General features: G+C 39.6%; 1 protein-coding gene across 1 annotated transcript; it reads left to right on the top strand.

Moving 5' to 3' along the window:
- The first annotated feature begins 3,932 nt into the window (after nt 1-3,932).
- On the top strand, nt 3,933-7,150 carry LOC145766656 (uncharacterized). Its single transcript, XM_082578369.1, has 2 exons — nt 3,933-4,789; nt 5,125-7,150. Exons 1-2 carry the CDS (start codon nt 3,933-3,935, stop codon nt 7,148-7,150), a joined length of 2,883 nt encoding a protein of 960 aa, XP_082434495.1.
- The last annotated feature ends 6,896 nt before the right edge of the window (nt 7,151-14,046 follow it).

Below are 14,046 nucleotides of genomic sequence, written 5' to 3'. Positions count from 1 at the left end.
CTCCCCTTAACACCGCCGTGAAGGTTGATTAAAATTCCACACAACAGAAGAATTAAAGCAGTGTTTGATTATTTTAATTAAGTTCAAAATTCAATACGTCTAGCTTTCATTGAAGCAAATTCAGAAATTATATCGTCAAAAGATAATGTCTCGACTAAATCACTTTCAATGGACAGTATTGCTAGCGCAGACAGCCTGCTTTATCCCATAGTTGATCTCAAGTAAGATTTTATCCACTTGAGTTTTGAAAAACTTCTTTCGCAGCTTGCGATAGAAACAACAACAGTGAGGTAAAACTTAAGACTCATAAATAAATAAGGTATTGATTCACATAAACGATGTTTGCTTAACCATTGCAGCACGTCCAGCGCTGTAGCGTCATTTAAATTAAATGTACCGGTAATTATCATGTAAAACCATTAAATGCAAAACTACTGGATTGTAGCCTACTAGTCGATTACACCTAGAGATATCTGGTCTTAACTCGGAAAAATTTACGTCATCAGCATACATTTTCTCAATTTTGTCCATATCTATTTCGATACTGTCACTTCGCAACAAGGAGTGGAGATTTAAACAGCCGAATAGGCTACTTCATTTAGCAAACACATATCGCTGAAACGCTTTTCCTCTTCACTCCGAAACCGGTCCATAGCGATGTACTGTGGCTGCTAACCTCTTCTGTTTCTTTAGCAGAGGCAATTTTTACGAACTTCAAAATGGCTCCTTCATTCTTTTTTAGTTCCTCTGCTCTAGCTTTCTTTTCTTTCTAAAAAAATCTCCACTTTCTTTAACTCTCTTCATAGGCAAAAATTAACTTAAAAAAATTGCAGCTTAAATCTTGTTCTGGAATCCGCAGCACAATAGTTGAAAAAACAATAACCGTACTTGCAAATTTGCTGAATTATGCTAAGTAATCTATTTCAGATCTGAAACTTTTTAAACGTTTTCACATTTTGCCGCCCTCCAGCGACGTGCCGCCCTTGGATTTATCCACAAGAACCAATGGGTAGCTACGCCACTGTCCACCATTTCGTCTTTGAGCAATAGATGTGCAACCGAAAACGTTTGCAATGTTTGTTTTCTTTTGCATCATGCTGAACGACGTGTTGTTGCTTGGTTTCGTTTGCAAATAATGAATTGTCCTTGAAGTAGCACCAGTGGCTCCGAGAGGGGGGGGGGGAAGTCGGGCCAGTTTCCCCCCTAGCAAAACATTGTAAAGGAAAAACGAGTAGTTTTTTTGTTTTTGCACTTTTGAGGGGGGCCCATTTTTAGTACTAAAGTAAAAATGTACCAACTAAATAATCAACAAATTCTTAAATGAAGTGCGTAGTTTCAAGTTTGTTTTTGTTTGTTTGTTTGTTTATCTTTATCCTGCATTGCGGGAAAGCGGACTTGAGCGCTATGCATCGGTTGCGGGAAAGCGGACTTGAGCGTATTTCTCAATCATTGTAAATGTCACTCTCGATGCTTCTCATCAAGAACAAATCATTTTCGTGTTAAGGTAGGCGATGTTGAACAGCTTCAAGACGTAAAATCTGAAGCTGAAATGATTTCTGTGTCACTGAACGGTTTCGATTGTATTGATAGTGTCAACTTGAAAACTGGTGCTGTTTTAGCTAAGCGGGAACTATTTTTGCTTGACAACTGAACCTTAACTTCAAAATCTGCGTTGGCCAGGCATAGGATGTTGTATCCAACATAAGTTATCTGGGAAAGTTAAAGGTATCAGTCCAAGCACGATTAAAGAAAGTAAATCCTGTATATTTTTTGTTTATGGATCATCACCATCATCAGTCATCATCTCCGCCTGCAGCACATTGCGCATCAACGTGAGTTATTTGCTTCCAAGAGTGGCGATTTTGAGCCAGCTCGCCCAGTGTCGTCAAGTTGAGTCCGGTCCATGATTGGATGTTGTCTTGCCATCGTATTGGTTGTCTGCCACGTTTTCTTTTTCCTTCTACTTTGCCTTCTGTGCAAACTTTGCTGATTCCGAATTGTGATCTTTTAGTGTGGCCGAACAGTTTTAAAACTTTTGATTTTATTAACTTATTGCTGCAATTGGATGTAATTTTGTCATAGTTTTAAAAGATCTTCTGTTTTCGTGTGGTCAAGTAGCCTTTTGTTGGTCATGCTTCTCATGATGTGATTTTGGAAGGTAGTGAGTTTTTTCTTTATTTGAGTTTTTTGTTTATGGATGTTGTTGCTTAAATCTAGTTGGAATTCATAATGTTGCCTACAGACAGCGTTGTTCAAATGTCTTATCATTTTTGGAGTAATTGATTATCTGTAAGCTTGTGGCATCTGTAAAGTTATAGCCCAGTCAGAGGAAAAATTCTGAAAAATCTAAAGAAAGCTGTCCTATCATCTTGCAAAGAAAATTGACTTCGAGAGGGTAATCAAGGCGTGGTGCAGTCAAACCCAATGCTTTACATTACCCTTTTGCAATTGAAGCTCTAAAGACGTTTCTTAAATGCATCAAGTTGGAACCAACAAGAGCTTGATCGGAAGCTGAGTCAATGCTAAAGTAGCCTACAACTAGCAGTTTTAAATTTGTGACTGCTTTGCATTATGTGGATTACGGTCCTAAACAAGATTCACTGATGAATTTAATGAAATTAAAGGAAGATGTAATCTAAGTAAGAGAAAGCTGAGAAGAGTAGGCTACTACTCGCAAGCTAACGTTGCAGTGGCAAATATAAATTTAAAAGAAAATGATTTTCTTTTCCTGAAGACAGAACGCTTTTATAACTCCACTTACTGTAACTAGCTGAATCATTCGAAGGAAATGTATTCTACCGTACATTGCAAAGGATTCCATAGTTGTTGGAATTGACAAATGTATCAACAAACTCAAACATATCGTCGATGAGTTTAAAGTTCCATGAAAATTTCATCGTATGTCTGTTGTGCAGTTGCGGGCATGTGGGACAAATTTAAACCATTTGTAGGCTACAACAATGACATTTTTCAAGACATTTTTGATGAGTTGGTACTTTTGACAGAAAGCCACACAGAAAACTTCAGCTGCAAAGCAGAACGAACCACCCCATAATCTCTACGCAAGGAATCATTGATTGCAACTTTCGAAAGGTTTTTCCAAATAATTTTGTTATGATTTTTTTGTGTTCCGGTAGCTACCTCCAACGGTTGCGCTTTGAGAACGTGGTTTTAGCAATTACTGAAATTTGTAAAGAATTGTTTCTGCGCTCCAGTAGGCCTATGACTCAAAACCGATTGAAAAGCCTAACTATACATATTGTGCATCAATTATCAGACGCCGCAAAATTTTATCATTTGATGCTGTGATCCGTAACTTTGCATTGCAAAAAGTCCAAAAAGGGTTGAATTAAATCAGGGATGTCCAAAGTCTGGCCCGCGGGCCAACTCCGGCCCACTAGACGTTTTTTTATGGCCCGCGCCTGTTGTTGTCCAATGTGTTATTTTTGGCCGGCAGACACACAAAAATCATATAAATTCAACTTGCACTTTTCAGAAAAATTATTGTGGCTGTTGGCCAGCGAACACTTATTGTTATCAAATCTGGCTCGCGTGGGAAAAAGCTTGGACACTTCTGAATTAAATGCTTGGTTGAACTATTTTCGTTGCCTGTAGGCCTATTGTGTGTTTACAAAGCTTTCTAGACAAAATGGTTAGCCACAATGGCGTTTTTGCTGCAAGTGTAATCCAGTAATTATTATGATTTTACATTGAACGGAAGTTCTTTTCATGTGAAGTTCATCTTCATTTCATGAGGAAAGTAGGCTAATTTCAGCTTAACACGAACATGCAGCGCAATATTTGCTAAAAAATATCATGGGGCCCATTTTTCGTATTATTTCCCGACCAGTGCTGACTTCTCTCGGAGGCCCTGCTATCAGCTGCCACTTTTATGGCGCAATGACTGTGCTAAGCTTCCTGACAGCCGCGAGATGGCGCAAAAGCGCCTGAAAAGCTTAAAGAAACGTCTGCTTGCAGACAATTCTCTTTTAGAGAAATACATTGATCAAATAGAGTCAAATCTAGAGAAGGGCTACACTGAAGAAATACCAGAAGACGACATCGACAACACTAATCGGAAATGGTATATACCGCATCACCCAGTTATCAACCCAAAAAAGCCAGACAAGGTACGTGTCGTGTTTGACTGCGCTGCTACTTCTCACAATCGATGTTTAAACGATTACCTCATGTCTGGTCCCGACCTAAACAATTCTTTGGTCGGTGTATTAATGCGATTTCGCAAGGGCCGAATTGCAATAGTCTCTGACATTGAAGCAATGTTTCACCAAGTAAACGTTTCACCATGTGATCGCGATGCATTGCGTTTTTATTGGTGGAAGGGCGGCGATCTAACGCGTGAACCCACCGTGTACAGAACAAAGGTACACTTGTTTGGAGCAAAATGCTCTCCTTCTGTAGCAACATTCTGCTTGCGTGAAACCGCTCGAGAGCATGGAAAGTTGTTCGACCCTCATGTCGCTCAAACCTTACTGACGTCATTCTACGTCGATGATGCACTGCTAACAGCTGAAAACGATGAAAGTGCATGTAAGCTCGTAAAAGACTTACGAGCAATCCTTGGCATGTCTGGGTTCAAACTAACAAAATGGCTATCCACCAGCGATAAGGTAATGAATTCTATCCCTGATGAAGAAAAGTCCAAATCGATAAAGAATCAGCTGCCTGGAGAAGGGCCAAAGCAACGCGTCCTGGGCATGGAATGGGACGTACAAACCGACGAATTTCGATTCAACGTAGAGCCGTCTACAAAACCGTTGACTAAAAGGCAAGTGCTATCAGTAACAAATGCATTGTTTGATCCATTGGGATTAGTAGCCCCAGTAGTTCTTGAAGCTAGACTCATATACAGTGAACTTTGTCTAGCAAAGGTAGGGTGGGACGACCCTGCTGAACCAAATAGGCTACTCTAAAAAGGTGGAGATCATGGGAAAACACTTTAGAACGTCTAAAAGAGATTCGTATACCTCGCTGCTACAAGCTGAAGTCCACCACTGCGACCCCGGAAGTTCAACTCCACTTCTTCTCCGACGCTTCAACATTAGCTAGGGGTTCCGTGTGTTATCTACGTTCAATATTACCTGATTCAACCGTTCTTTGTAGTCTTGTTACAGGAAAATCCCTTCTACCCGGCGCTGGAAGACACACGATCCCACGCCTAGAATTAGAAGCTGCTTTGGACACTGTCAACCTGGCTCGGACCGTTAAACAAGAGCTCGAGCTAAATGATTGTCCATGCATTTTTTGGACAGATTCCATGATTGTCCTGCAAAGCTTGTACGCTGATACGAAACGTTTTCCAATCTTCACTCGCAATCGCCTACAGAAAATTCTAGGTCATACCAAAGTGTACGACTGGCATCATGTACCAACGGCCCTCAACCCAGCAGATCAGGCATCTCGAGGTATGACGGCTGAAGCTCTACTACAATCTGGTCATTGGCTAAATGGGCCAGACTTTTTAAAGAAGCCGCCAACCGAATGGCCTCAACAATCCGTTAAGCCACCACAACACGACGATATCTACACCAAGTTTCAACCTGAACGGCGCCAGAAGGTAACTTCGTTCACTATTGGTACAAATAACAAATCTTCAACAGGAACTGATGTACTCATCTCCCACTTTTCGTCACTGCATCACCTAAAGCTTGCTACAGCATGGTTACTACGAGTCAAGGCTTACCTGCTTGCTCGAATACGTGGCGACGAAATCACTTCAAACCTCACCCAAAATCCGATCCAAGTGTCTGAACTCCAGTTTGCTGAAAATGAGTTAGTGCGTTACGAACAACGCCAAGCCTTTCCGGCATGGTTCTTGTCACTGCCAAAAGGACAACGACCAAAACAAACAAAGACTCAACTCGCGCCGATGGAGAAGTTAAACCCAATCCTGGACGGTAACACTCTTCGAGTCGGAGGTAGACTTGACAAGGCAAACTTACCTTACGAATCGAAACATCCAGTCATTCTTGCTCCGGGTCGACACCTAACGGATTTGATCGTCGACTATTTCCACGCTGAAAAGGCGAAGCACTTTGGTGCATCTCACACAATCAACCTGCTGGCTCATAAATATTGGATTCTGAATGGAAAAGTTGCTGTTCGAAAAATACTGAACAGGTGTTTACGCTGTCGACGTAGAACCGCAAAGCCAGGAGTGCAATTTATGGCTGAACTTCCAGAAGCACGACTTCAAATTTCAGAGCCTCCATTTCGCAACAGTACTGGCGTTGACTACTTTGGACCAATAATCGTCCGCCAAAGGAGAAGTGACGTGAAAAGATATGGCTGCCTGTTTACTTGCTTAACTACTAGAGCCATACATCTAGAGTTGGCGCCAGATTTAACTACCAACTCATTCATGAACGCTTTGCGACGATTCATTGCTCGCCGTGGACCAATTACCAAGATCTTTTCCGACAACGGAAGTAACTTCGTCGGTTGCCACAGAACGCTGAAAAGAGAACTTCAAAATTGGAACAAAAAACAAATTCACGATTATCTTCGACAGGAAGGAGTCGAATGGGAATTTAACCCACCCCTAGCAAGCCATATGGGGGGTGGATGGGAAAGAATGATAAGGACCGTCCGACAAGTACTTCTAAATATTTTACCAAAGCGCCCATTAGATGATGACACTCTTCACACTCTCTTGCTTGAAGTTGAGGACATTGTAAACTCCAGGCCACTAACTGAAGTTAAACTCGGCGCAGATGAAGATCTACCCCTGACACCTAATCACTTGTTAAAATTAAATACCAACCCCAGTTTGCCCCCGCTATATTCAACCGAAAAGGACTGCTTGCATAGTGACCGATATCGGGCTGTGCAGTATCTCGCCGACTGTTTCTGGAGAAGATGGGTACAGGAATACCCCCGATCGATAATTTCTCGACCAAAATGGCGTTCCAGGAATGCCAACATTAAAACGGGAGACATTGTATTGCTCAGTGACACTTTAACACCGCGACAAAAATGGCCGCTCGGTAGGATTACAGAGACATTTCCCGATAAATTCGGAAATGTGAGAGTGGTCATGGTCAAAACTTCGACAGGAACACTCAAACGTCCAATCACCAAACTTTGCGTCATTGTTCCGTTTGAAGGTGAGGACGAGAACGCCGTCTAGATCAAGATGATGAGATGCAAAGGACGATAGATGAACTGCGGAGTTTCAGAACTTTTTCTTGATGTGTTTTAACTATTATTGTAACTAACTGTATGTGCTTATTGTAATATGTATATTGTATATTGTATACTGTAGCCTAATGCCAAGCAATCCGAAGTTCAGCATTTTACTAATGGATTGATAAAATTTACTTTTCATGAGAAGAAGGCCTATATGCCCTTCTTCGGGCCGGGAGTGTGTTAATTTTATAATCGACTTGAATAACATGTCAAGTAGCAGCCACTCTATTCTTTGTTGTTTTAAGAAAACCTCTGAAACGTCAATCGTGTTTTCGTGTTGATAGAATTATTACGTTACTTTTAGAGACATAAAGCTTGTGTTTACTTAAATCCATATATCTCTTTCCACGGAGTTAGTTGTCTATCGAATTGTACAAAAACAATTTACATTTTTAGCAATTCCTTATTCTTCCCGAAAAAACAAGTTAAATAATTGCTGTCAGTTTCTAGACAAGAGACTGGGCTTGCAGGGATTGTGACTCATGAAACGGCACCAGAATATCTGTAGTGTGTTGTTTTAAAATGCTATTTTTAACTTCTATTGCTCTAAAAAACAATTTATGTCATCTTGTGGGCTGAGAATTAATCGTTGTTTTTCATCATCCATTTAAACGTTGGCATAGCACGGCCAACGGTAATTCAACGTCTAAATGTCGTTGTCTGTATGTGAATTGTAAATACTTGGTGTAGCACAACATTTCTTCGAAGCTTTCGCCGCATCTTGAAAGATGTTGTATGAACGTTAGCAAACAATTGTTATCCGCTTGCTTTCTTCAACCAAGGCATATTACTGAAGCTATTTTTTCTTATCGTTGTCTTTATACAGCGCATCTTCTTTGTGTTTTGCAATATCAGCAATTCAGCATAAAAGGCTTAGCAAAGCGAACGTTTGAGAGCGTAGACCAGAAATTCTCTTTGAGTTTTGTATTAGCTGCATTTGGTAAAACGAGATGTTTAAATCTTAACTCTTAAAGCATAAATTGAGAAACTTTATGTTAAATATTTCTTGACCATTTACTAACTGTAAATTTTGCATTCTATTTGAATAAGATGCACTAGTAGAATCAATTGCTGTATGACTGTTACGACTATTATTATTGGATTATTGTTTGTACGGATTATCACTTCAAGCCCTGATTGCTGTCTCGGTGAGTCTGAACTATAATCACCAGCTCTATCTAGAATTGAAGTAGCCTATATCTGCCCACTAAGTTTGTTAAACGACCTTGCGACCTGCAACTTTGTGGCCGACCTTGCGACCTGCAACTTTGTGTTGTGACCTTCTGACTTCGTGATCTTGCAACCTTTCAACCTTTCTGCCATAATAAAATAACAGAACTCAAGACCCTGTTCGGATTCAATTTCCTTGGCTTGTTTCTCTGTCTGTTGTAGGCGCATAACCGTATTAACTGAGCGAGGCATATAATAATCCAATTCCAATCCACTGTTTGGCGCCAGTGAGAAAGATATTCTTTAACGTAGAATCAATTCGATAGACAACTAACTCCGTGGAAAGAGATATATGGATTTAAGTAAACACAAGCTTTATGTCTGTAAAAGTAACGTAATAATTCTATCAACACGAAAACACGATTGACGTTTCAGAGGTTTTCTTAAAACAACAAAGAATAGAGTGGCTGCTACTTGACATGTTATATTTGCCCCCCTCCCCCCCCAATTTTTTTTCTGGCTACGCCACTGTGGGTAAAACTTCAGAGTTTATAGATTAAAATTTTCCTAAGGCTAAAATGTCATGTCAAGTTAAATATTTTTGCTTCTGGAGTTCTCCCCAATAAAATGTGCCACCCTACGCTGCTCCTTCTGTTTGTGTCACATACGCTGCTGCAGAGTTTATCTGTGCATTAATTTAAAGTGTTTATTTAATGTTTTTAATTCATGTCTTTTTATACATACTTTAACCAGAAAACCGTAAGGTTCTTGCTTCTTACTAATAAATTTACTCATGATGTATTTGACTCATGATTTTGCAACAGTTTATAGTGGTAACCTTCATCATATGGTAGGCGTCTTTGTGCAGTGCAATCCGCTTCACTGAATCACTGGACAGCAGAAAGGGAATTACAAAAGCGGTCTGGTTGTCTGGTTGAGCGAAACATTGAGTCAAGCAATTTCGTAAATTTTCCACTCAAACAAGGCAAAGCGTGCATCTCTTTTGTTTATAAAAAGTGCTCACCATTTAGGTTGTTGTAATGAGGTTGGAATGAGTGAGATGTCGCATGTGCAACGCCTCCAATGTTTCAGCCAGCAAATCAATCACTTTTTACATTGATTCAACGGCTGGGGTTGGTTAGCTTTTAATTAAAAAACGGTTGCGTCTGTGACTACCCGGCCAGCAAAATCAAGATTTTTGTACATTGATCTAAAGTTTAAAGACGTTAAACCAATGTGAAAATTGACAGATTTTTCTAGCTGGGCAAAGACAAAAGCTGATTGGATTAGTCAACGCGTTTGAGACTTGTAGCCTAATGGAAGGATGGCATGAATCAACTTACAGTGGTCGCTTCAAATGCTGCTCTGGCTTGAAATCCATACAATATGATGAGTGCATATTCCGACTTACAACGATAAGTTTAAAACGCAATCCTAGTTTTTAAAATGCAACGGCATATACCAATTTACAGTTATCTGTTTACATGCTGCTTTTCCTTGAAATCCGTTCACAGTGGTGATGGATTGTTGCGACTTATTATTTAAACTTGTGATGAATGGAAGGATGACACACACCAAATAACAGTGGTCAGTTTAAACGCTGCTTTACCTTGAAGCCATTCACAGTGGTGTCGGCACATTTCTGATGGCAAAAGAACATTTAGAAAACCTTGCTCTTAACATAAAGTGGTTTACAAATGCTTTCGCCATAGGCCTATTAGTTTGAAATGGTAATGGATGGAAGGACGGCATTCACCAATTTATAGTGGTTTGTTTAAATGCTGTTTCACGTTGAAAGCCATTCACAGTGGTGACGGCTTGTAGCGGCTTACATAGATAAGTTTAAAGTAGGTTGCCATGGTTCTGTTGAACCTAGCTTCATGCATTGTTTTCAACTCTTCCCCATCAACATTTCCTGCGTAATTTCAATAATCATTTTTAAAATTCCCGATTTTCGAATTTAAGGAAATTGAGAATCTCTAGCTGTATACCTCTAGAAATGAATAAATCCGTTCTTGTGAAACTGCCGAAGAAGCCAAAAGCTCAGACAGTGTACAGAATTTAGAACCCTTAGTCTGATGAGTCATGCACTAAAAATTTTGCTGAAAGTAGTTGTTCTCAGAAGAAACAGAAAAATTATCGAAAATGAAATTAATGAAATTCAAAGTGGTTTTATGCCTGGAAAGGGAACACGGGAAGGAATTTTCAATATGAAAACTATATGTGAACGCTACAACCAAATCAATAAAAACGTTTATATCTGCTTTATAGACTTGAAAAGGCCTTTGACCGAGTTAAACGGAGCACGAAAAATTGATGCAATGTTTGGCTGATATAGGTTTAAATGTGGAGTTCGCCAGGGATGTGTAGTTTCCTATCTCTATGTCTATGCACCTGTATACTGAAATGATCTTCAGACAGGTTGGTGAAATGGAGGGTATCATCATAAGAGGTATGAATATATCCAACCTACGGTATGCAGACGATACTGTCTTGTTGGCTAAATCAGCAGAAGCTCTCCAAACAATAATAGAAAAAGTGAACAATACTGGAAAGAATATAACATGAAAATCAACACAAACAAGACGAAAGCGATGATTATTACAAGAAAAGAAAATTTACCAAGTTTAAATATTACTATTGACGGACTGCTGGTCGAACAAATCAAAGGCTTTACCTTTCTGGGACACACAACAACCAAAAATGGCAGATGCGATACAAAAAGTATTGCGACGAATCGACATAGCAAGAAACGACTTCGTAAAAATGAAAAAGACATTAACAACACGCTAAATTAACATCAACACTCGAAAACGAATTATGAAATGCTATATCTGGACTACGTTACTTTACAATGCAGAAACATGGACACTGTCATCACAAATGGTTAAACGACTTGAGGCATTTGAAATGTGGAATTATAGAAGAATGCTTAAAACTTCATGGAAGGATAAAATATCAAACAAAGATGTAGGCTACTATATAGAATACAAACCAACATGGAAATTCTACAAACAATTAAATCAAGAAAATTGAAATATTTTGGCCACATGATTGGCAATAATTATATTCAAAGACAACTATTAGAAGGAAAAATGAACGGCAAACGAAATCGGGGCAGACCACCAAGAATTTGGACTAATGATATTGAAGACTGGTCAGGACTTAATTCCAAAACTGCAGTAAAAAAATCTCACAACAGAGAAACTTGGCGCTTCATTGCCTTCAACCCTCGACGAGAGGAAGGAACTTAATGATGATGGTGATGAGCACAATTACGCACATGCCTTCATTTTTTTCTGTTTTAATTTTTTTTCGTTGTGTGCATATCGTATAAGCTTGAAAATAGCAAACTAGAAAGGTGAAAATGACCAGGATTTATTACAAATTGGATAATGGGTAATGGGTAAAACTTCAGAGTTTATAGATTAAAATTTGCCTAAGGCTAAAATGTCATGTCAAGTTAAATATTTTTGCTTCTGGAGTTCTCCCCAATGAAATGTGCCACCCTACGCTGCTCCTTCTGTTTGTGTCACATACGCTGCTGCAGAGTTTATCTGTGCATTAATTTAAAGTGTTTATTTAATGTTTTTAATTCATGTCTTTTTATACATACTTTAACCAGAAAACCGTAAGGTTCTTGCTTCTTGCTAATAAATTTACTCATGATGTATTTGACTCATGATTTTGCAACAGTTTATAGTGGTAACCTTCATCATATGGTAGGCGTCTTTGTGCAGTGCAATCCGCTTCACTGAATCACTGGACAGCAGAAAGGGAATTACAAAAGCGATCTGGTTGTCTGGTTGAGCGAAACATTGAGTCAAGCAATTTCGTAAATTTTTCACTCAAACAAGGCAAAGCGTGCATCTCTTTTGTTTATAAAAAGTGCTCGCCATTTAGGTTGTTGTAATGAGGTTGGAATGAGTGAGATGTCGCATGTGCAACGCCTCCAATGTCTCAGCCAGCAAATCAATCACTTTTTACATTGATTCAACGGCTGGGGTTGGTTAGCTTTTAATTAAAAAACGGTTGCGTCTGTGACTACCCGGCCAGCAAAATCAAGATTTTTTTACATTGATCTAAAGTTTAAAGACGTTAAACCAATGTGAAAATTGACAGATTTTTCTAGCTGGGCAAAGACAAAAGCTGATTGGATTAGTCAACGCGTTTGAGACTTGTAATGGAAGGATGGCATGAATCAACTTACAGTGGTCGCTTCGAATGCTGCTCTGGCTTGAAATCCATACAATATGATGAGTGCATATTCCGACTTACAACGATAAGTTTAAAACGCAATCCTAGTTTTTAAAATGCAACGGCATATACCAATTTACAGCTATACGTTTACATGCTGCTTCTCCTTGAAATCCATTCACAGTGGTGACGGCTTGTTGAGACTTATTATTTAAAATTGTAATGAATGGAAGGATGGCACCATGGCCACCTAAAGATACGGCCTGATTTGTCACATTTTGCAGAAATTTCCAGGTTTTTCTAACTTTGGGCAAACGTTTAAATAAATTTTTCTAAAAATTAGATTTTTGCGCTTTCTTTACTCTTTTTCCCAAATGACACAATAGTGTGGTAACATTTTATTTAGCTTATTTAAGTATAAGCTTAAGTATGAGAATGGTTTGTTTATAAATTGAATTAAGATGAAGGCTGTCTAACTGCCTGATGAAATTTCTATTTATCTAATTTAGCTAGTTTGGCTATCTGACTCCATTATCTAATTTCCAGAGGTGGGCAGTAGCGCGCTACTTTTGTAGCGGCGCTACTAGCGGCGCTACTTTTTTGGTAAAAGTAGCGGTAGCGGCGCTACTTTTTAGTTGGATTAGCGGCTGCAGTAGCGGCGCTATTTTTATTCCAAAGTAGCGGTAGCGGGAGAGGCGCTACTTTTTTTCAGTCGCACTCCCGCTACCCGCTACTTTTTAATTTAAATTGAAAAAAATGCTTGATTTTTTTGCAATACTGGCGTGGTCAAGCAGCTATATAATCGGCTTGGTTGCAAAGTTTCGGTCTTTTCTAGCTGACGTCAATTTCTTCCGGGAATATCTCCGTGTGATGAAGCCTATCTGCCAGGCTTTAGACATTCTCTAGGGCGAGTCCAAGGCTTATGACGAAGTCTTGCTTCCAACCATTACAATTTGCGCGAAGAAGTTGACCAAGATCAGTGATCTTGTGACCTGTGAGGAGTTAAAAGTGAAAGTCCTTGAAGGGGTGAAGAAACGATTCAATAAGTGCTTCAACAACATGAAATGCGTTATGGCATCATGTCTTCATCCCTCCTTCAAGACATCGTGGCTACAACTACGTTTCCACGGATGATACTGACGCACTGCGAGAAAAAGTCAAGACAGATGCAATTCGACTGTTGCGGGAGACATCAAGCCAGGTTGATACCGAGAAGAGTGACACCAACACCAGTCATGACTCGAGAATGTATTTTTTGGAGTGTTTGCGCCATCCCGTGAAACGTCGGTGCAGAAGGAAGCAACAATAATTGTGGACGCCTTTTTTTCGGACAAGAGCAAGTCCTTGAGCTTTTCGAATGCCGAGTTAAAACATCTGTTCATTAAATACAACACCCCCATTCCTTCAAGTGCTGCAGTGGAGAGACTTTTCTCTGTTGGAAAAGATGTGCTTAAGCGAAAGTGCGGGTAG

Source organism: Aplidium turbinatum, chromosome 3 (assembly GCF_918807975.1).
Source record: "Aplidium turbinatum chromosome 3, kaAplTurb1.1, whole genome shotgun sequence".
NCBI classification, from domain to species: Eukaryota; Metazoa; Chordata; class Ascidiacea; order Aplousobranchia; family Polyclinidae; genus Aplidium; species Aplidium turbinatum.
This window is presented reverse-complemented; position numbering and strand designations above follow the sequence as displayed.